Here is a 23,698-nt window from a genome sequence, read left to right as displayed (position 1 = left end):
CTGCCCGCTCCTCGCACCGGTGAGTAATACCTTAAACGCACGCCAACCTCTGTGCTCTGCTCCCAATGACACCGTACACTAGCCCTGTATATTCACAATCTTGTGTCAAGTATGTATGTGAAACGTGCTATCTATGATAATACAATACATTATTGAACAGTGACATTATTTCGACTTCGTAATTGTAATTTGTGGTGCAGACCCTTAGGCGCGTGCCTACATTGCCTTTGCTTAAATCTGTCTCGCATAGCCTGAGGGATTTTCAAATTAATAATAGACCTACATTCACATCAAACACCTTAAGATGTCGATGAAAAATTTTAGTACAATGGTTGAATAGTTTCAGAGAGAAAGTAAAATAAACAAACAAAAGCACTTTCGATTTATAATATGATTAGGATTAGAATGTGTTATTAGAACGTTAAAAATAAAAAAAAATAACATATATATTTCCCAACAGTTTTAAACGCTTTAATTGATTTGCTGAGTAAAATTAATATTGTAATATTTACGAACATAAACAAATTGTTATTGGACATTAAAATATCCATGGGGTTTTTGTTTAACGTTATAAGTATATTATAACATTACCATTTGTTCAATAAATTAACATCAACCTGCCAACAAGCAGTGTACTTTGAGAATTTTACGGATAGTATTTTCCGCCGGCCACTTGCCAAATAAGAAAAAAGTAAAACAATAATATCGTTATTTACCGATTTGTTTTTGAGGTTAAGTCAGTTAGATGTTGGGTCGGGTTCTTATGAATATATATGATTATGAATAGTTGAATAATAGGATTAATTTATTGAGCATAATAATATAAAATATAATAATATAAAAATTAACGCTATTGAAACAAGTTCCAATATCCTGTCAAAGGAAAGAAATAATGGCAACGTCTGCCTGTCTCACCTCAAGTAAATTATTAACACTTCAGATTTGTAAGGTAAGTGCAAATTGGTTGTAGGCCTATTTTGAAAGTACTCAACAAATTAATTTAGTTTTCATTTTGAATAATGTGAAGAGGCTAACATAAATATAACCAAACAACTTTTTCTTTTCATTTTATAATTTGTATTATAGGTTATGAGATTTATCCCCTGTTCACGATTCTTGACTTAATATTATGTTCATAGCTATTGCATAAACGTGTGCTACTGACAATGCATTGTTATATCATTCTTTGTTTATTCTGTTATGTTCCTTAATACTATGCAAGAAGCGTTTCTACGACACTGCATGTGGCGCAAGTAGTTCTGGTATCTACTAGGCCTAGATGTCAACACTAACTTGGTCCTCTGTCATGAGTGTTTGCACCTTAGTGAGTTCGCTTTAGTTGGATAGTACAGACAGGTATCATTTGTTGGTGTACGTCACCCGTCCTGGAGTAGTTTACTGCTTTATTTCTGTTTATTACCATGTAAATATCCGTTACACAAATAGATGATTGACTATGTTTACGAGATGATGACACAAAGGTAGTGAAAATAACTTAGTGGACAACATATTAAGAATAACAGAATATTTATATGAAAGACTAAAAAATATAGTTTAAGGTACAAACAAAAAATAGCTGTTAAACAACAGTTTTGTTAGGTACAATCTGGTTTAAAAAATTTTAGTTTTATCTACATAGGACAGGTAGGCTAGGTATTTTTTGACTTTCAACTGTAGACTGAGCCACAACTACATTGAATTTCATAGTCTCCTGGTCTACACAGTGGAATGTGTTTATTACTGATCTCGAAACTATATGAGCTGGCTTGAAAACAGTCTTGATACTGTATTTTTTTACCATTCCCCTATTTTATTGGTTGTTCCTTGAATGTAATGACGGTAGATTAGTTGTTGATGATCTTCATTTTGGCTGATCACTATGTGGCACAATTCGAAACGTGACTTTCATAAATTTTTCTGTTACCTTAATAATCTATGTTGTATTGTACCTGTCCTTGTAATTTCTTGTGTAATGACCTCTTTTCTTTATTCCAGCTATCTTTATGTTACATGTAGATTACTTAATAAACCTTTTTACTACCACAGGTTTATACAATTTTACATGCAATGACTGCTAAACGTAAAATCATCTGACTGTCTAACTAAATGTTACTATCCTGATGATTCGCCCTAAGAATGAAAATCGCTGTTGTGAAATTCAACAATTTGTGCACATGTATTGAAATGATCATAAATCTGCTTGTACAATATATAGTTATAATTTTTGTTTTGTTTAGTTTGCCTTTATTTGTTCTAAATTTATATGTAAAGTTTATAAAGCGTATACCTAAATTTTAATTCTATTAGTGCAATAAAACAAAATGTTTAAGAATATTACCTGAACGTTTTATATTACAATTTAAAAACTTGTATATGCAATTTTGTATAATGTGTTAAGTATATATTTTTGTACACATAATTATTTTATGACAAAACAGCAATGATTTTAAGATGCAGTATAATAAGCGGCCACCAATACAATCAGATGAATCAATATGGAATCATCGATATTCAAAATGTCAGACCAAATTACGTAATAGATATTTCAAAGAACAACATGGTCTGGCTAGTTTTCAGTATTAAAAAAATTAATGTATAAATATTAATATAATTTATAAATTAAAATCATCATCATCATCCGACGTTTCCGTTATCACGGGTCGTCGTACACAGCCTCCTCCACTTTTGTCTGTCATTCCAGGTCTCCTCTTCCTCCACCTGTATTTTCTGTAGTCCCCTTCTCTCTATGTCTTTCCACACTTGGTCCTCCCATCTTCCTCTCGGTCTTCCTCTTGGTCTTCTTCCTCTTTCCTCCTTCTCCAGTGCTATTCTAGACATTCTATTATCTCCCATCCTCTTCACATGCCCCATCCACTGTATTCTTCTTCTTTCCATTGTCTCTTGCAGTGAAACTACCTTCAATCTTTCTCTTGTTACTTCGTTCCTTATTCTATCTCTTCTTGTAGTCTTCTTTATCCCTCTTAAATCTCATTTCTGCAGCTTGCAATGTGCTTAAATCATTTTTAGTCCACGTCCACGTCTCTGCTCCATATAATAAAATTGGTTGAAAATAAGATTTATACATCAATATATTGATGTACAAATTAAAATATAATATATAATTACAAAAAAAACAATAACATTTAGGCCTATTTACCTTATTTATTTTTAAGGATAAACACGACTACTTGTGAACCAAAGAAAATATGTACGTCACTGTTCTTGCTGCCATTCGTCAATAATAAAACACATAATTTTAATTTTGAATTTATTTCCAAACACGTTTTTACTTTGAATACGTATTGAACAATGATGTCGAATTGAATTATGTTTTAGGCTTTAAAAATTTTAATATAGAGAAGCTATACTTTTATATTGAAATAAATTCATTTGTTTTGTAAATCGTATAAAATAACTAAATTGTATTTAAAGAACTCTTGAACTGCATAGTACTAACTATTACTTCACAGGGTACACATGTTTGATAGCATTTCAAAAATTCTCAAATGGATCACCACCAATAATCATAATTCTCGTCGATACATATATTCTGCAAAATGATGATCGGCAATACACTAACTTCTGATACCAGTTTTTAAAGATTTCTTTGTTTATAAAAACATTTTGAGCCAATATTTGCATATTCATTGCCATTGTTCTTGTCCTTGTCACTAACCTTCTCCTACATAAACGGAATAACAACAGCTGCTAATGATGTTACTAGCAATAGCTGGTAATGATGTCACTAGTCTAAATAAAGAAAGCTGGCATTGAGTAATTATGAATATCTATTGTTCAAGTGTCGTATTCGATAGTATAAATATTTAAAATAGTAATTATTTTTGTGTTTAGTTTTTTATTAAGTGCATGTTTTAGAGTTAGCGAAGTTGACACACGACCTGGTGGTTGTGTTTCCTGGCTTAAGCATGTCACAATGCCCTGTATGATTTGTTTATTTTAACCTAGTTTGTAATTATGTGTTAGTAGTTATTTACCTGAAGAATAAATCGGATTGCAGATCTCGAAATATATTGTTACTGAATTTTTGTATCACTAAATGATGGCAAATGTCTGGAAAAATCCTGTTTCCCTCACAATCCTTTCATTATGAAAAAACAAACTAGAACTTGCTTTGTAGTTGTCATTATACTCAAAAATGATAAACTCAATGGTGTTTTCAATATTTGAGGTAATCTTAAAGTTAGGATGTATGGTATACGTAATAAGAATTGATCTAAGCCGCCGTTAAGTTGAGGCTAAACTCCCCATATATCATATACATACCGAACTCATAACTTCAACTTCTTCTGTGTTTCTTCCAGCCAGGGCAATCTTCTCATAGTTTTCCATTTATATAAGCTTGCTACTACAGGTGACTACATAGTGACTCCATTTCCACTCCATTAGTTTGTATATAGAACTTACTGTCAAAAAATATTCCTGCCAATTTCCTGAGATTTAATTTTCTTTGTTTTTTATACTCTCAGAAATTGGCTCTTTGCTTGTTAGTCAAAACTGAAGCATTTTATATTGATAACATGAAGCTACTGTCTTCAAAAAATACCAGTAAGAGTATAACACATTTTTTACCAAATTTGAATTATTTTCAATTTTTTTAAAATTATATTTTCTAATAAGATAATTTGCATGTATAATGCAATTGTGTTTTAGAACACAATTTTTGATAACTATGATAAAACAACAGTTGGAAAGCTTGTATGGAAAGCAGTATTTTATATAATATTCATATGCATCTCATGTATTCTTCGACATAGTGTTTTATACTTTATTATTAGATGATCAATTTTGAATGTTTTGTCTGTTTTGATGTTGAATAATATTTTGGTTAGGGGAACTTAAGTTTATGTAACTTACTTATTACACTAACATTTTTCAAAGCAACCATTAGGTTTGGAAGGTATTTTTTTTGTATTAGTGCTAATATTTTTTCAGTTGTTTATTAAAATTCTGCATAATTTCAAAAAAAATTACAGTATATAATAAGGGTACTTTTGTATAAAACATTGATATTTATAACAGTTCAAGTAACTCCTGCAAATATATCAAACTGTTCTTGCCAGTATAGAGTTACAATATGGGCATTCCAGTGGTTAAATGAACACTGATTTTTACAAAATTTTCCTGTAAGGAGTACACATTTCAAACAGTTAAGTACTATTATCAACCAATAAGCAAGAAGTTACATTTAAACTTCAAAATGTACACATGATAATTACAGTAATTGTCCTTTTATACTGAAGTCTCAAAACATTTAAAAACTCACTGTATACGGTTTTGTTTCAGATATTACCTATAAGCAATGTGTTACATAGACCAATATGCACTACGCCTCTAAGTATGGCCAAACACTGGAATCAGAAATATAGGAAACTCCGTGCTCAAAAAGTAAGTAATCAATAAATTTCCAATTATTAATTGTATTTTTAAATTATTACATAGTCATGTGTATTTTAATAGTATAATACATAAATTAGTAAGAAATAAGTATCAAAAGAGCAGAATCAATTTGCCATAAAAATATGAGGCAAATTCATTTTTGACAACACTGGTAACATGTAACATTAACTACAAACAAGTTACATTCAATAAAATATTAACTCTCTGATGATATGATGATAGCCGAAAAGTATCTGATATTTTGATTTTACTGAAAATCTAGGTTACCGATTGTAACCAAACTTTATTCCCCTGAATGTATTCTGTATTGGACATGATGCATACTTGTTCCAACCATCCTCTTGCTTCAATAAATAAGTTGTAAAGTCTGTCTTCGAAATATCCTTTAGCTCTGCCGTCGATTTCAGTTTGATCTCTTCAACTGTTTGAAATGATTCATTTGAGTGGGTATTTAATTTTGGAAACAGCCAAAAGTCAGGGTCGATGGTCATGGCTTCATGTGTCTTACAGAAATATAAATACTAGTATTCCTGTATGTCAGTTTAATCAATATTTATTTCTGGAAATTTAAACCATAGTGACAAAAACACAATAGAGTGTAAAGTTATTGTTAAAAGTCGCTTGAAAAGATTTTAATATCGTGTAGAATAAAAAAGATAAAAAAATTATTTTTTATTAAAAATTTCAAGAAATTTAGTGTATTATAAAATATTTCTAAATCGGTCACCACATTGGAAAATGGCAGAAAAATTAGGAATTCAGAATTCATATATGTTAACAAACACGAAAAACTAGGTGAAGTCTACCATTTAAACTTTTCTATAGATCTAGTTGTTTTGAAATACCAATGTTTGCACATTAAGATGAACACACTATATATAAAACCACTAAAATCTGTATTTTGCAATGATAAAAGCTGTTATTTGACTTCATTTAGATTGGATAACTGAATAAATAATTAGTAATATCTGGCTTTTTCCAAACATAATAAAAAGGTGTCAGTGAGATCCATTGAATACTCATCACTAACCCTTCAAGTACAAATTTTATTTACTCACACCACACACAATCACCATAGCCACAGTTTACTCGTGATTAACAATAATTTATGTGAAACCAGAGCTCATAGGCAGAAGTGAATTATAATGCAACTGTCGAAAGTAACTTCTACAGTAATTTACCAATAATGTTTTGTGTTAAAATGTTAGAATGTAGAAAATGTTGATTAGATTGTCTCTTTTCCAAGGGAGAAGGGTGAAGTCTGTTTACTTTATTGTCAATAGACATAATAATCTGTTATCATATGACAGTCCTCCAATGCCACCGGTCACATTTCCTTATATTTAAGGAATAATATTATATATCATGTTTATAGGACAGACACATACAAACACAGAAATCTGCTTTTGTCGTAAATTGACGGGAGAGATTCCGCCAAATGCTCAGCCAAAAATGTTTAGTATTTGTAATACAAATTTCAGAAGCATAAAATAATTATTTTATGTACCACTTTAATAGGCCTACTTGTTATTATATTTTGAGTATCAGGAAATACAAAAGGAATGGCTAGATGATAATTAAATATAATTTAATTTTACGTGACATGTTAATCTTTTAGATGATAAAATAAGTGTTTTTTTGGTCTGTATGCTTTTTGTAGAATGGCAAAGTTAAATTGTGAGAAGATTTTAAAATCAATTTAGTTTGATATTATTAACTTTGAAATCAGTGTGTAACAAATAATAAAACACTGCTATTGACCAGAATCCATTAAAGTAACATTTATACCAATAGGAATACTAACAGTGAATGGACAATACCTTTTTGAAACTGTTAAAATATTCTAATTATTATAGAAGCAGTAATTAACAGGGGGTGTTGTAATCATAGGCTACAAATACATCACAAAGCACATATTCTGGAATAAAGTATTATAGTGCTGTCCTATGTTACATACAAATCCAGATACACATGCACACAATATATATTAGAATGAACCAAACAAATATAAGAAGAAAAAGGACTTTATTCTCTTGAACAGTATATCAGACCACTATGGCTGAATTCTAAATTAGATTAATAATAATGTAATATACATAACAATTAATTGTAATAGTGTTAGTTGTAAGTAGTAGCCTATGTATTGATGCCATTCTCTATTTCATCACACAATTAATAAATAGTCAGTTCATTATCAAATAAGGTTAGGAGTATGATCTTCTAACCAAACATCATTAATATTAGAGTGTGCATTGTGTTTTCATTGTTTACCAGTACAACCTTAAATTTTCAAGATTTAAAATTTGTTAGGTCACTTTAATTCTTATTAAATATTGTAGGTAATCAAGGTGAATCTTCCTGACTATGAGGAGACTATGAGGTCATACAACGAACTATCCAAAGAAGAAATGAGATCTAAAATGAAGGAGAAGGGTGTACAGCCATCAAACCCTTCAGTTGAGAGACCACTCTATTTAAGTACAACTGGTGATATCTTTGAGCCTTACGTACCTCCTGAGGGTGATGGAAAAGTATCTTTCATAACAAAAGAGGTAAGAATCACTTCATGTTATTGGGAAATTCTACCACTAAGTTAAGAAATAACAGTTTTATAGAATAATTATTTTAAACAGTATGAGAATAAAATAGAGAAAATTCATAGCTCATCAATCAAAAAATGAAATATATTAAAATTACTTTTTACTTTTTTTTTTTGGAAAAAGCTTTATACACACAGGTGTCCAGCCAGTAGTGTGTGACTCCTCTAAGCGGTGGGATGGAATCCACAGGTTACCTGCTAAAAAACTTCCTCTGCCCTTTAGGGATTTAACCTGAGGTTGTTTATTCACATTACTTCAGGCTAGGCCTAAATTTGGCTTACACCCCTCGGGCTTTCTTTATTTTAAGCTATGTGATCATTTGATATAGTTCTCTTCTTGCTCTAGATTAGTCTTCTTTAGTCAGAGGACACCCAAGACACATTGTGAAATGCAATCCAAGTTGCCCTCACCCTCCATCATCTTTCCACACACTATGCCTACCCAGAATGTACCAAGTGAAAAATTTGCCTGCAGACGAAAGCTTTAGGAATATGGGCAGCGGATGAAAGTGTGTTCTGCATCGTCAAGAATGCCTGGGCAATACAATTTGCTGAGTTCACCAGATAACTCTTTGTTTCTTACAAAGCCAGTTGGCTTTGCACATTCGATACAAGTACTGACCTGAAGTAGTTGTTACCTGTGAGGAACTGGATAAAGTAATAGTCCACCACATCGTGCCGCCTTTCAACCCGTGGTTGGACTTGTTTAGTCTTGCAATCCAACTACTCTGGGTCTTTTCCTCCCATAGCCACTGGTGGTACCTTTGTGAACGCTCTTCTGATCTGGCAGCGTACTTGCTGGTATCGCTTTGTCTCAGGTAAATAGCCTTCACCTCCCCTGCCAAGAGTTTGACAGGGATGACTCCAACAATCACCAGGACAACAGGTTCGGACACTGTGTGGTAGGCAGAACACACTCAAAGCGTAACCTGACACTGCACTCGAGCTACCTGCATCCGATAAACCTCTTTGTTAAGCCCACACTTCAGCTCCGTTTAGTAGTACAGACTAGACTGAAGCCATCAACAAATGCTGTCTGATACACATGGTCCCCTGACATTGGCCATTAGTCTGCTAAGAATAATTCCTCGATCGTTTGAAATCCTTCGTTCTGAACAATTTGGTTTTAGTAAATCAAATCTACAATCTAATTGATACAGTTGTCGATGGCCTGGAAAGGAGAGAACATGTGCTAAGTATATTTCTTGACTGATCCAAAGTATTTGATTGAGTACTCTTTGAAACATTGCTGTACCAGTTAACGCCATGTAGTGTTCGAGGTCTGCCACACGAATGGCTCTCTTCTCAGGAATAAAAGCCAGTTCTGCAGATTGCAAATGTCCTCTCAGGGAAGGTTCGAATGACCTACAGTGTCCCACAGGGATTTATCCTTGGACAAGTCCTGTTCCTTTTGTATGTCAACAGTTTGAACTCATCGATCCTAACATGAACAAATATTTTAATATGCTGATGATACAACTCTCTGCATTAGAGCCAAAAAAGACTAATTAGAAATCAATTCATTTTTAACACTGAATTCATATATTTACTGTTTTTCATAATTAAACCCGAGGGTGAACAGTTTCAAATCCAACGCACTCAACTTTTGTCTTCTGTCTCCGGCAACAAGAACCTTGGCAAATTCTGCTCTGTGGATATACAAAGAGTGGCCTAATTTGGCTTTGTATACCCCCATCTGACATAAGGCTTGAAGTTGTGGGGCAGCTGTTATATTTCAAAGTTAGTTGTATTTAGAAATCAAAAGAAAGCTGTCCGAATCTTTTCGAAATTGTACATTAGAATTTCTTGTAAGGATGCTTTAAGGAACTTGGATTACTAACTTTGCCCTCCCTCTATATCCTTGAGGTGGCCCTGTACTGCCCATTAAAGTGTGACTTGGTCCAAGGCAGAATGTTCACCAATACGGGACTAGAGGAAGAGACAACTTCCACGTACAACAACACAGAACTACAACATTTGAATGTTTGCCGTCTTAAGTTGGTATCAAGTTGATCAATAGACTCCCCGAAGGAATAAAACAATTGAATGATCCCAAACAATTCAAAGCTCGGTTAAGACACAGCTTGGTATCAAGGTGTTCTACTCAGTTGATGAGTTTATAATGAGCCGCTGTGGTGCAATTCAAAACTAACATGATCACGCCTCTAGTTCTGATATTAAGTGTATAAAAAACGACTGACATGAGTGAATGGCGTGTTATGAGTGAATGAGAGAAATTGTGTCTGTGTGAGTGAGTGAATGGCAGTTCCATGTACAAAATGTAATCCAAGCGTTAACAACACATATTACTTGATTTAACTTCAGCTGGCCCAGCACAACGTGTACAGCAATGCCATCGGCATACCCAACAAGAATGGTCTCCTCAGATATCTCGGATCACAGAAGACTGTCGTAAGTGACATTCCAGAGATCCGGGCAGAGTATTGAGTCCTATGTTGCGCTGTGCCAGAGGTTACATCCACTTTTTGCAGTGCATCAATCAATCAATCAATCAAAATTCTTTAATTTACATATTCTTTGAGAATAGTATTTAAGTCAAATTACAATAATAACAGTAACAAGAAAATAACTTTTAAATACATTAAAAGTCAAAAATCTGTTGATAAAATTCTTCCATCGAATAAAATGGACGTTCGATAAGCCATTTGTGTAATGCAGGTGGTAGCTCTCTTTCATTCTTGCTTCTCAGATCTGGAGGTAGGAGGTTGTGAAGTTTGGTTCTCATGTATGTTGGTTTCTTCTCAAACTGAGTCGTTCGGTGTGCTAGAAGATTGTACTGGGTGCTGTTTCTTAGGTTATATTGGTGAACTTCGCCTCTTCTACATTGCATCCAACATATCGATCCACCTCACCAAGTTAAAAGCATTTTTGACATTAAGCGTAACAAGAAGTACCACTCAATGGGAGAAGTGGTTGTGGCTTTCAACTGTTACTACAACCTTTTGCACTTCACTGATAATGTCGATTGTTGATCGCCCCTTTCTGAATCCATTCTGACAAGGGCCCAAGTCCTCAGGAGCTTCCATGGCAGCAGTCAGGTGGGAGCGGATCAGTACTCAATAATGAATATCATATTAACAAAGATGCAGAATCTATAAACAGTGCTAACATTCAACTCAAGAATATTCATCATTTAATTTTGTGATAGTGCAGAATATGTTTGATTTGTTGATCTAGGATTTGGAAAAGTCCTGAGCCATCTGGGGAAACTTCGAAGAAAAAATATTATCATCTCTTGATAAAGTTTGTTTTTATTCAGACACTAAATAATAATAATAATTATTATTATTATTAAAGCCCACAATAAAGCTTACAAAAGTGCTTTCCTTATCACAGTTATTAATAATATTATTCAAAAATATAGAAAAATAATAAAAGTGTTAGTCACAATTATCTACAACTTCACCAATATACTGACTATTGTATGTTATCAAATTCAGGATCACAAACTGGTGGGCCGCCAACATTCCTGTCACTGTCAGACAAAGCTAAATGTGCCTTATAACTTAATTCACATTGGTTTGGGAGATAACTTATTGTTATTGCATTTGTTTTACTATTTTTGTATACTAAAATAACAAAGAGTGTAATTAAATATAGAAAATCAATAAATAGGAATGAACAATGCAAAAAGGTGATACAACACCTTCCCCAGGAGTGCCAAAAACAGGTTTTATGATGAGTGGTGATAGTACACTAAGCCAATGTAGATTAACTAATTCTAGTCCTTACATGGTGAGCAAAAAAGGAAATGAAAAGACAGAATTATAATACTGTAATGACAAAATAAAGTTGTTGAAGGATAATGTAAGTCATAAAGAATTCACAACTTATACATATACATACATCAGTGTAAGGCCTTTATATTCTTTTAGTGATATATCGTTCTCAGCATGGCCCTTATATCTTTTTATATTCCTTAATAAATATTTTACATTTGTTCGTTTTCTAGAAAAAGGCAATAAACTGTATAATGTGTTTCAGGGAGCAAAGCAGAAGTTGGATTTTGTTGGGAAAAAGAGTAAGTCTATGCTGGCAATTAGAAAACTACGAAAATTTGATGATGATTTTGAAGTGGATGATTTCCTTGTTATGGCACAAGATGTCTACATGAAAGCTCACAATGCCTTGATGAAGTAAGTACTATTGTACAAGTTTCATCCAAACAAAAACTTTAAAAAGTTTGTTCAATGGTAGCTGTGAAACAGTTGTAATTTATTAGCCAGGTTTTCTTTAACACGTTCGCTGCTAAAAATCCCTAGAGTTCCCTATATGCTGAAATTTTTTAAATATATTTTACCTTACTTTTGGATGAAATATGATAGAAATATATGATAATTACTTATAAATCACAAAAGTTATCACTCTCTACCATTTTGGGAATGCAGTAACTGTGGTTACTGCTAGCTCCTGAGGACAGGCTTCCTTGCCAGCTGGTAACTCTAGTTACCACTCGCACTGGGGAACGCCCTTTTATGGCAGTGAGAATATTCCAAATGAATACATTGTAGCTAAGTAAATTGTATTTTATTCGTTTTAGACACATATAAACAATAGTTATACAGTAGAGTCCCGTTAATCCGACCTAATTGGGACCGAGCCCTATTCGGATTATGTGATTGTTCGGATTAGCCAGAATTACAGAAAAATACGGTTTTTAAACTTGAGATGGGTCTATTTTGTTATAGAATTATCAATATTGTTCATTAAAACATGTTTTCTGACTGTTGCATTGTATTTCTTGACAAATAAACGTGTTTGCGAATACTAAGCACATTTACCGTATTTAGTGTGAGAGTTCTATTGTTAAGCAATGTGAGCGTACTGGATATTGTACGTTCCCACGCGTTCAATAGTTGTACGAAACTACGCGTCATCCAATAGACTCCCTTCAATGCGACAGAAGAGAATAACTGAATTTATGTCTTTTAACATTTAATATTGTACTCAATAATAATATCAGTACTGTACGTCCAATTTTTGTTTGATTTCACTTCTTAATACAGTAATTTAACCCATACTTAACCTATAAGTCTTAATTTGGTACTGTATTTAATTTCATTACTTATGTACTGTACCGTACACAATTTGTCTTAATAAAGTACTGTATGTCTATTTAATTAAAGTGTTCTTTGTTTATGTACGAAATGATGCACCCATTTTCATTTTGTATGTAATTAGTTCCTATAACTGTTCATTTATCGTTATAAATAATTCCTCCTGGACCTGTTCGGATTAACCGACGTTCGGATTACACGTGTTCGGATTAGCGGGACTCCACTGTACGTAAATGTAAAAACCAAAGTGAATGTAAAAGTTTATAAAAGCGTGAAAAAGTTTATATAAATCTCCGCTAACTCACTCAAATTCAGTTATTATTTACAAATATGTGGTGAGTAATTATAACAAAATATATTTAAATTTTTACTTGAAATGATACAATAAATATTGTAGTACACAAGTTTATAAAAATGTATTCCAATCCAGTGGTGAGCGCTCCATTGGCGTGAGTTGGTCTCGTAATCAGGATCCTCAACTTCCGAGTCCATCTGGTACTCCACATCGTCCATGTTGTCATCCTCGTCGTTTGAACTCAATACTGGGCTCTGTTGTACGCTTTGAACTTGGTTGTTGTACACCACTTGGTCCCGGGGGAAGATGCATTGTGTTGCACAACCACTTACTACTATAAAAACTTTAAAAATCATTAAAAATAATGAAAAAGTCTAATGTGAAAACGATGTGCATAAAAATGCGGGAAAAGTTCCTCCTGAGGAGCGAGAAATACATCGTTGTGATAGCTTGAGTGCCGCACACTGACCTTATTTCAGAACACAGGCTCTGTGGTAACCACAGTTACTGCCCGCTCACAGCGTAGCAGCGGTAACCAGAGTTACCGCCCGCAGCAAACGTGTTAATATGTATGCAATATCAGTGAGTCACAAACATTTATTTTGTTTTATAGTACAGTACTTACAATTTAGGATGTACATTCTTTCAACTGTTTTTATGCTAGAGTGATTTTTGTTTAAATTATTGTATGAATACTTAATTTTAGGTAGCCTATATCTAATAAATTTGAAGTTTTTGTGGAAATGAAAAGTATCAAATGTTTACTGCAAGACATAAGGTATGATAATTGTTGCTAGATATTAATGTTTTACATTTCTGGATGTTATACGTGAGAATTTAGCTGTAAAATGTGTTTTTTGGTATATCTATTGTTCTGTCTTCTTTGATGATACATGATATCCATACATTTTATGATTAATTTGAATAAATTAGTAATTTTATTATGAAACATTGACTTGAGGTAAATGCTCAAGAAATAGAAGTATCTACTTTGTCATGGATTGTTCAAAGAGCCTAGTAGATACAAATTTACAAAATTGTTATTCCTTTAAAAAATGTTATTAAAACTATTAATTAATATGTAATAAACTGATAACATGAGTTGAAATGAAGGTTACATCAGTTGTGAGAGTGACAAAATATCATTTGCCATTTGTGTATTGTTTTTCATACAGCCGGTTACATGTATCAACTCACTTAGTCTTTCAATTATTATCTTTGAGAATAAAGAAAGGCGTATAAAGTATCTTGAGTTAATAGTCTTGTTTATGTGTAGTGTGAAATATCCCCAGTTAATGATCTTGTTTTTTTGTGTAAACACATTTATTATAATTTTATAAACTTATATAAGTTTTGTCAAATGTGCAGTCATTTTGTTTTTATAAAAATTCGTGAACAATCTATCTCATGAAGAAATAGTACCAAGTACTGTAATGTGGATCACAAAAAGATGCACTTCTTCAAATTTAAAAAACTAAAATCGGTTTTAAGACATAATTTGAAATTTCTGTTTCAGTGTACGCAAAGATAAAGAAGAGTTGCTGCTGCATGTGACTGAAAAAGCTTATCCGGTAAATAGAAACTGGTTAATGTTGAAACTTTTTACATTATTGTATGAATATTAATGTTTCGGCATTGAATTAATTGAAGTTGGTTAACATTAGACATAAGCAACCTTATTAGATTAAATTCTAGGCAGAAGATTTGACTAAGTTACGTCAGTGTTTGTAAGAAACAAAACTTGTAAACTTTCTTTATAATGTTTTGTTTGGTTTGTACAATGTTAACTTCTATGTTTACTTTGCAGCTAATTTTGAAATCATTGTATGTATGAGGGCTGTCCAGAAAATAACTAACATTTTTAATCTGATATTGTAGCAGATGTGACTATGGCTATCTTGATCTGAGAGGTTGCCACACACTCAGTACTCATCAAGGTGTGGCAGAATCCAGACAGTGCTGTTTCTTGTTTGCTCATAGTGATTTTGCAGTAGAAAATTCCACAAGTTGTGAGATGAATTCAGTAATAAGCTTTTTGCTGGAAAAAAGTAAAAAAATAGAAATTTCATCACCAAATTTGTGAAGTGTGCAGGTTCTTTTTATACTATACATTTAAAGCACTCTTGTATATTGAAAAAAAAAAAAAAAATAAAAACGTAACATCTTATGGAATAAGGAAATCATTGAACAAATCACAAATATTAATTTTAACAGATTCATCGTGATAATGATGGCTCTGTCCGGCATTGTGAAGAGGTGAAAGTTATTGGTTGGAGTGTTTGAGGATAGATGAGATGTACAGATTGCTCACGTAGCTAAATTCATGGAATCAACAAGGCAGAGCAGGTGGTGTGCTGGAGAATAGACTTACTCAGTCACTACAAAATACAGTGACTCGTGCAGATGTGAAAACCATATTTAGTTTACTACAGTATTAGATGATGTATTGTTATTTTGTCTCGTTACTCTTAAAATTCTTGCTCACATATTATGTATGATGGACATATAAATTTCAAATGATCCAAAACAAAAAAGGAATCAACCATCCTATTTTAACATGACGTATAATGTCAAGGGACTTATAATGTCTTAAAAAAACTATCATACTGTCCAAGATTTTGAATTAAAATGTTCGTACTATCTATGTTTCACTGTACATGTGTTATTGTTGATATAAGCCAACAAAATTGTCACAAAATATTATTATTTGTTATTTCTTTTGTATACATATTATACACTAACTTTTAGTATTTTCTGAAAAACAAAGACACAAAAGAAGCAAATACAAAATATATAAATTTAGCAACTAAACCATAGAATATTTTAGACCATAAGCATTACTTATTTCTGAATCTATCAACCCTCTGACTGCTATTCAACGGATATCCATTGTTTATTTTTGTTCCTTAAACGCCAATCACTGGATATCCGTTGATTTAGACCACCCGCTTAATCTCATTTGTTATAATACGTAAATAATCAATTATCGACATGATTCATATACCATTGGAAAGTGAAAAGTTGCTTATCAAGGTACTGGTTTTTTATTGTTCTATGACAGTGAAGTAATTTTAGAATAACATATTGTTTTCGTCTTTGTAAAAAAATAGTTCCACCCACTTTTATGTTTTTGTAAGTGTGTTTAATGAATATATAACAAAATATTACTATTTATATATAAATAAAAATAAATAAAACTATAATAAATTTGATTGTTATAAAAATGTACAAAATCCAAAAACATTGTTAGAATAACTGCTGTATCAGCTAATTATCCCTTTTTATTGGAAACGTATTATACAAAATTTTGATTTCAAATAACCATAAAAATAATAACAACCTTAGGTTTTCTTACAATATTTATAATTATATTTATTTTTGAGTGTCTATTTTTATGCTAGCAATTTATATTTTAGGTATTAATAACATATACCACTGCTACTATATTGGTATTATATAATACAAACTATTTAATGACTGTGTTCTATGTATGTATATTCTTTGAGCAATAAATATTTTGATTTTATTTTATTGAAAAATTAAATTTATACTTTTATTGGTCATTGAGAAGTAGGTTTTCTTCCATTTAAACTTTCCTATAAATTAAATTTTCTTTGAGGTAGCATTGGTTAAAATGAGGCCATTGAGTTAAAAAGGGCACTCCGTATATTAACTGTCCAAAGAAGGTTTTTCTAATATCTTCTTGCTTTCTCAAGGAAATGCTCCACAATGCCATGGACAAGACTATCCATTGGAAGATGCTTGGACTGCTGGAACCCCTCAGGTTAGTCCAGGCTCGCACACTTGACGTCATCTCCAAGGAGAACCTTTTCTGCCAGATGACTGTCCGATTCCATACACAGCAGGTATGAATCACAGTAATGTAAAACTGGTTCGTAGGAGAGAGGGTTGAGTTACAAATTTTGTCTATAAATTTTCTTCAACTAACAAGTGGAATGTCCAAACAGTTTAAAATTTTAAAATTTGATAGTAACTTTTTTACATTGTCAATAAGTTACATAAACAGATTAAAGGATATGATAACATGATTATAATGGGGCAAATTGAGAATTAAAATAAGATTTGTGGGAAGCAGGTCCTGGTAATAATATTGAGCACCATATAATTTCCTCATATAGATGATAGATGTTCTCAGATAGAATTTTCGTCCTATAGCTATTTTATCCACGTTTTCAAAGGTATTCGAGAAGCTCTTTCTTGCAAGGTTATCTTCTTTTCTGATTTCAAACAATATTCTTTATGCACATCAGTATGGCTTTAGAGAGGGTCTGTCTACAACAAACGCAATGTTTAGTCTTATATCAGACGTAACAAAGGCTCTAGATAACAAGGAACATGTGCATGGGCTCTTTTTAGACCTATCTAAAGCCTTCGATGTGGTAGATCATACTTTGCTTTTGGGGAAACTGGAGTATCTTGGGCTGAGAGGCAATGTGTTTGAATGGATACATTCTTATGTGACTGGTCGAAAACAGATGGTTGAGATTCCCTATATGGATGCTGACGGACTGCTAAAAAAAAAACTTTCTCAAGAACTAATTGTCAGAACCGGGGTGCCCCAGGGATCGGTCCTAGGTCCTGTATTTTTTCTCCTCTTTGTAAATGACATAGCCGGGTGTATTTCGGACTCTCACTTGTACTTATTTGCTGATGACACATCCCTCGTAGTCTCCAGTAAGAGTAAACCACAGCTGGAGAATCAAATTTTCATAGACGGGAGCTCATTATTTCAGTGGCTGGAGGAAAACTCTTTATGTATTAATACAGCAAAGACCAAGCTAGTTGATTTTGCAATCAGAAACCAGTTGGATAATGAATGTTTGAATATTATCATAGGGGATACCGAGTTTAGTCCGTCAGCCACTGTTAATTATCTTGGTGTTGTTTTTGACCGTAATCTGAACTTCTCAAACCATATTGAGAAAGTTACAGGTAAACTAAGTAGCAGTATTTTTTTATTGTCTCGACTTGCCTGTTTCAAAAGTGCTGACATCCTCTTGTTGGCTTATCATGGTTGTTTTTACCCTTATTTATCTTATGCAGTACCAATTTGGGGCCATGAAAGCACCAAGACGCAGTATGTTTTCAGGTTGCAGAAGAGAGCTGTTCGGATAGTTTTTCACTTGGCCGGAAATCAGTCATGCAGATCGCTATTTCGAGAGAAAGGCATACTCACTTTTCCATCAATATACATCCTCAACAGCCTGACATTTCTAATCAAGAATTTTGGTTTATTTACTTCTCATATTACACATACTCATAGATACCAACTCCGTCACAACAATAACATAACCCTACCTCGCCATAGCACCACTTTTTTCAGAAATAAAACATATTCCTCCTGCATATCATTGTTTAATTCTCTACCACAGTATCTAAAGAATGTTAAGGAGCCCAACAAATTCAAAAGCCAATTGAAAGAATTTTTAATTCAAAAGGAATATTACAGTGTCCAGGATTACTTACTTGAGAAGAAAGACTAGTTTTAGTATGTTATGTTTTGGTTCTGTATGTAATGTTAAATTTAGTAATTTAGATAATTTTACTTTAATTTGACCTCTGCCTGTGCAATCCTTGTATTGTTTGTGGCAATAAATGATTTGACTTTGACTTTGATGCTGGATATGACCACTAAAATTTAACTATTTATACTGAAGTATTTAACTGAACCAATGTATCCACCAGAATTTAGTAGTCATCTTATATTTTATTTACTGATATGGGCTGCCCAACAGAACATTATGAGCCCTTTAGTAGAATCCTTGTAGCAACTGAGTCAACCTTAGATTGAGTGAAAAGGCTGCACAGAGATTTTTTCAACTCATATCATACTAACAGTTTTATAAAAGTAAAGTAGTTTATCTTCCTTTTTAAAACAAAGAAATAGAATCATTACCCATTTTGAAAATTAAGGTAGAAAATAGTGTTATTTGTGTATAATATATGTTAACAAATTATATTGTTTTTAGAGTGACATATCTTACCACTTATTTATTTTTAAATAATGTTGCAAAATTCTGAACACCACACATATAAAATAAATTGTATGATAAGAATGAGAGAAGGTCGGTCAGTCTGTCAGTCCTGATTGGAATTATATCAATCTTGGTCCAGATTAACCATAATAGTTTGATAAATAAATAAAAATGATAAATATCTCAAATTATATGAGTCATAAGAATTGTATACAGAAAAGAAAAAGTGTGATAAAAAAGTTCATCTTGAAAGAATTCTAGATGTCAAAGGAGTAAAGCTGGCCTTGCCAGATCTTCTTGTACCATTATCTAACTTTATTGTTAACTCCAGATTTTATTTAGGTCACAAATATTTCTGGAGAGATAGACTTGTCAGTGATCAATTTTAATATTGTGCAATCAATTGGATTTGACAAATATTTTTTATGTTCGATACGGTAAGCTCTTAAGATAACTTCCCTGAATACAGAAAAACTAGAAACACTTTTTGATCACTTCACATGAAATTACAGGCATTTAAAGTAAAAATTTAGGACATTTTGTAATACATGATTTTTTGTTACCGTGATAATGACGGCTGTCTCTGTGTGTGCGTAGATGCTGGCTGTGTATGACCGATTTGGGCGGCTAATATATGGCAGTGAGATACTTGCCAAAGATGTATTAGAATACATTGTGTTCGAGAAACATCTGGCCAACCGTTATGGCAACTGGAGGGTGCATGCCAAGATTATCCCCGACTGGATGCCAGCCAAGGAACCTGCACCCAAGACCTTTAGATTAGTGGAGGAGGACGAGAAACAACCACAATCTCCAACCTCCGATAGTAGTCTGCAGAAGACAAAGGAACTGCCTCCCAGCGAGATGCCGGCCCTCGCAACTGCTTAGAATAGTTTGTTGTATTTGTAAATATATTGTTTTAATAGCTTCTACAATCTTTTGTCTTTTACAATCCTTAGCCCTTTGGAGAATATTGATATTCTGGAATGTCATTACTTAATTTATAATAAATGTAGGATGTTGAATCCAAACACACCCAAAATAGTAAGAAATATTCTTTTTATGTTCACATGGAAATTAGTCTTACATTTCTTTTAATTACTAAAAAAACTAAACTGAGTTTTGATGAATAAAAAAACTAAACAATAGAGGATTGAAATTAGTTAGAAAACAATAAACTACACTAGTTCAGAAACAAGATGAAACAATACGAAGTGAATGTTTACAGCACAGTTGCAGAATGTGACTGAGGATAGTGTATTTAGCATCAATTTCTGTTGACAGTGATTTACATGGGAAACAGTCTTGGGAAAAGGCTTATGACGCAGCTGACAACATGCGGGAAACAGCACTCAGATTTTATAGATATAGAACATCTGGCTACTTTCTTCCACAGTCTAGGACAAGCACGTCATAGGTGAATGACGGTCAAGAACATCGCTACTATTTTGAAAATAACATTCTTGAATGTCAATATTATTTTGTAACAAATAAAAATTGTGAAAGGGTTAATTACTACCAGTGTAAAACTTGGCCGGTTAATCGACTCATTTACAGACTAATATAAAGCACTGGGGCATTTCCCCTTAATTTGTCTCTTGTGGAGTTCCTCCTCCTTAAGAACAGGTTCAAAACTGAATTGTGTATTGTGAGGAGTAACAAAGATGGGAGATGAACAAATGTACCAAACTCATTAAACTAACCGAACCGTTCTTACATGCAAATTTTATATTCACTTTAGGTTCATTTGATCATAAGGAACTAAATTCTGTACTTTTACATTTATTCCTTCTCAAAAAGTAAAATTTAGTCAAATCAAACAATCAAGGAAACTAACCAAGATTCCTCTATATCATGCGGAATTCTGCATGAATGTTCTGAAATATATTACCGTCCTATTTTACTAACCTCACAGAAATAAAACAATTAGTTACGGTAGTTCCTCACATAAATAGAGTACTGAGATTAAGGTTTACATGCAGTGTAAAGCAGTGCCAAAGGGAAAAACAGCAAAGTGCAAGTTGCCAGCCTGGGCCCCATCGAAATTATTCTCCAATAAAATTGGTCTAAGATGAACCTTATCCACTGTAAGTAACTAGGCTATAACTACTTACTTACACCTGTATAATGGGATATTTACTATTATAGCTTTCTGTACTTACTTCATCCATTCTATGAGAGAGTGCTAGGAGTAAGCTAATTCTTGCTGTTGACAGGTTATGTTAAGTAAAAGGCATCTGATATAGGTAATACAAAAATGTATTCTAAATTGGAAATTTTGGGTTGGTGGTATTGAGATATTCAGTAGACTTGATTTAAATGTCAATATAAGGGTGTGATAACAATAGCTCATTTTGTGACATTTTGATACGGTGGCCATATTTTTCTGACATGCAATCCAGGACATGTTTACATAAAAATTGGACAACGAAATTAACCGACTGGGGACAAGATGGAAGTGTAAGTTCAGATGATGAGATTGTATACAGACACGTCATTGCCGCTGGTCTCCAGATGGTTTAAATACCACTCCCAAAATATAATAGGAATTCAATTAATTAATAAATACAAATAAAAATCAATTGAAATATATTTCTTAATAATATGTACAATTATGTAAGAAACCTTTTATTTGTACTTGTTGGAAGAAGACAACTTGTTTAGTAGTGTGTTTTCTTTATTTTCTCAAATTATTATTTGAATAATTAATTATTAGGTGCTTTGACACAGACATTGGACATCAAAGTTTTTTCTGAAAGCCAAAAGTTGTTAATTAAAGGAAATGCTCTTTCAACATATGCATTAGTGCCTGGAAGAGATAAAACAAACTCACACATTTTTTTGATGTTTTTAATTGTTATCTCTTGCTTTGTCAAGTCCTTGAAGAGAGTCAGCCATCTTTGCTCATTTAATATCACCATTTCATTGAAAGTTTTAATTTTAAATAAACTGTTTTGAATGGCAAAGTATCAGATGATTGGTTGATACAGACCATAACCTGAGCAACGCAGCTCATATCAATAAAGGTTTTGTTGCAGCTTATAGATAATTTTTTAAATAGATTTTTAGTTACTTTTCTCTTAGCACCACCAACATTTGTAAATATATTATCTGCTGACAAACCAACTACTTTCTCCACAAGTTAATGTTTGTTTAGAGTCAAAAATACAGTCAGTTAATTACTCACTGATGGTCCATCCAGGTAAAGTTAACTCTAAGAGTTTAATATTACATGGAAATATTTTACTACGATTGGCAGTAGTTTATCAGAACCATTATTGGATTAATTAACATTACTGAAAGACAAGGGTGTTTCGGCTAACTCTTCATATTTGTCTTTGAGCTTCAAGAGCTAAACATTTTCACCTTACCCTAATATTTTGCCCTTGCAAATGAAAGTTTTGGCTCTAACAAGCATGACATGAGCTTTGATGTACAATCCAGAGACTTGAAGCTATGGTTATATTTAATCATGTGATAGGCTGTTACTGCTTCCTTAGCAAGAAGTTCATTTTTCTGAGAATCGCCATTAATAAAAATGTTGTTCATTGATGTGTATGCAGCAATAGCAGAAACAGCCTTTAAATATTTTTAGATTTCAGGTGATGTTTTATGTCAGACTTGCCTTCAGAGGCAATACTGATTTCACTGTTAGATTGTGTACACAATACTGAATGTGGGTTATTACATTTAGCAAATGAAGGATACCCATTATGAAAACTTTCAATGAACACACATTTGCACTGTGTCCATTTTTTATCACTGCCACTCATTTTAAGCAATCACTAGAAAGGCTACAAGGTAAAAATGTTACGTACGGCACAACCACTAGTCGATTACGCTATACCCACGACTTGATGTGGGGTGATGCAGTTAGATGCGATTCCTAAGTTTTCTAGCAATCGCATCGGTCAAACTAGAATGGTTTCTGCTCTTCTGTCAGAATATGCATGAATGGTCAACTGGCGTGGTGCGTGCGTAATTGTGTATTGCCATTATTATCACTCCTCAGCCTATGTTAGAGTAGGCTTTCATTTAATATATCCTGAAATTCGGGACATTCTAAGACAATTCCAGGACGCCGGGACTCAGCTCAGGAATTCGGGACGTATGGTTACCATAAATATTGACAGCATACGAGGTGTGTTCAAAAAGTATCGTGAATTTTGAATTTTCACGGGTTACGTATATTCGAATTTCGATTTTTTTGTGGCGTTATGTTGGTACATATGTCTCTCACTTATGTTGACAATTTCGGCCATTTTGAATGTTCAGTTAATTGTTGACAGCTGCTTTTCTTGCACGTGTTTTG

At 32.9% G+C, this 23,698-nt stretch overlaps 1 protein-coding gene across 1 annotated transcript; it reads left to right on the top strand.

Annotated features, from left to right (window-relative positions):
• The first annotated feature begins 673 nt into the window (after nucleotides 1-673).
• LOC124352693 (probable 39S ribosomal protein L45, mitochondrial) lies at nucleotides 674-20,316 on the top strand. The gene is made up of 7 exons (XM_046802291.1): nucleotides 674-949; nucleotides 5,305-5,406; nucleotides 7,758-7,970; nucleotides 12,023-12,174; nucleotides 14,907-14,961; nucleotides 17,107-17,256; nucleotides 19,984-20,316. The coding sequence occupies exons 1-7, from the start codon at nucleotides 893-895 to the stop codon at nucleotides 20,272-20,274; spliced, it is 1,020 nt and encodes a 339-aa protein (XP_046658247.1). The 5' UTR covers nucleotides 674-892; the 3' UTR covers nucleotides 20,275-20,316.
• Nucleotides 20,317-23,698: the final 3,382 nt, after the last annotated feature.

Source organism: Homalodisca vitripennis, chromosome 1, assembly GCF_021130785.1.
Source record: "Homalodisca vitripennis isolate AUS2020 chromosome 1, UT_GWSS_2.1, whole genome shotgun sequence".
In the NCBI taxonomy this organism is placed as follows: Eukaryota; Metazoa; Arthropoda; class Insecta; order Hemiptera; family Cicadellidae; genus Homalodisca; species Homalodisca vitripennis.
This window is presented reverse-complemented; position numbering and strand designations above follow the sequence as displayed.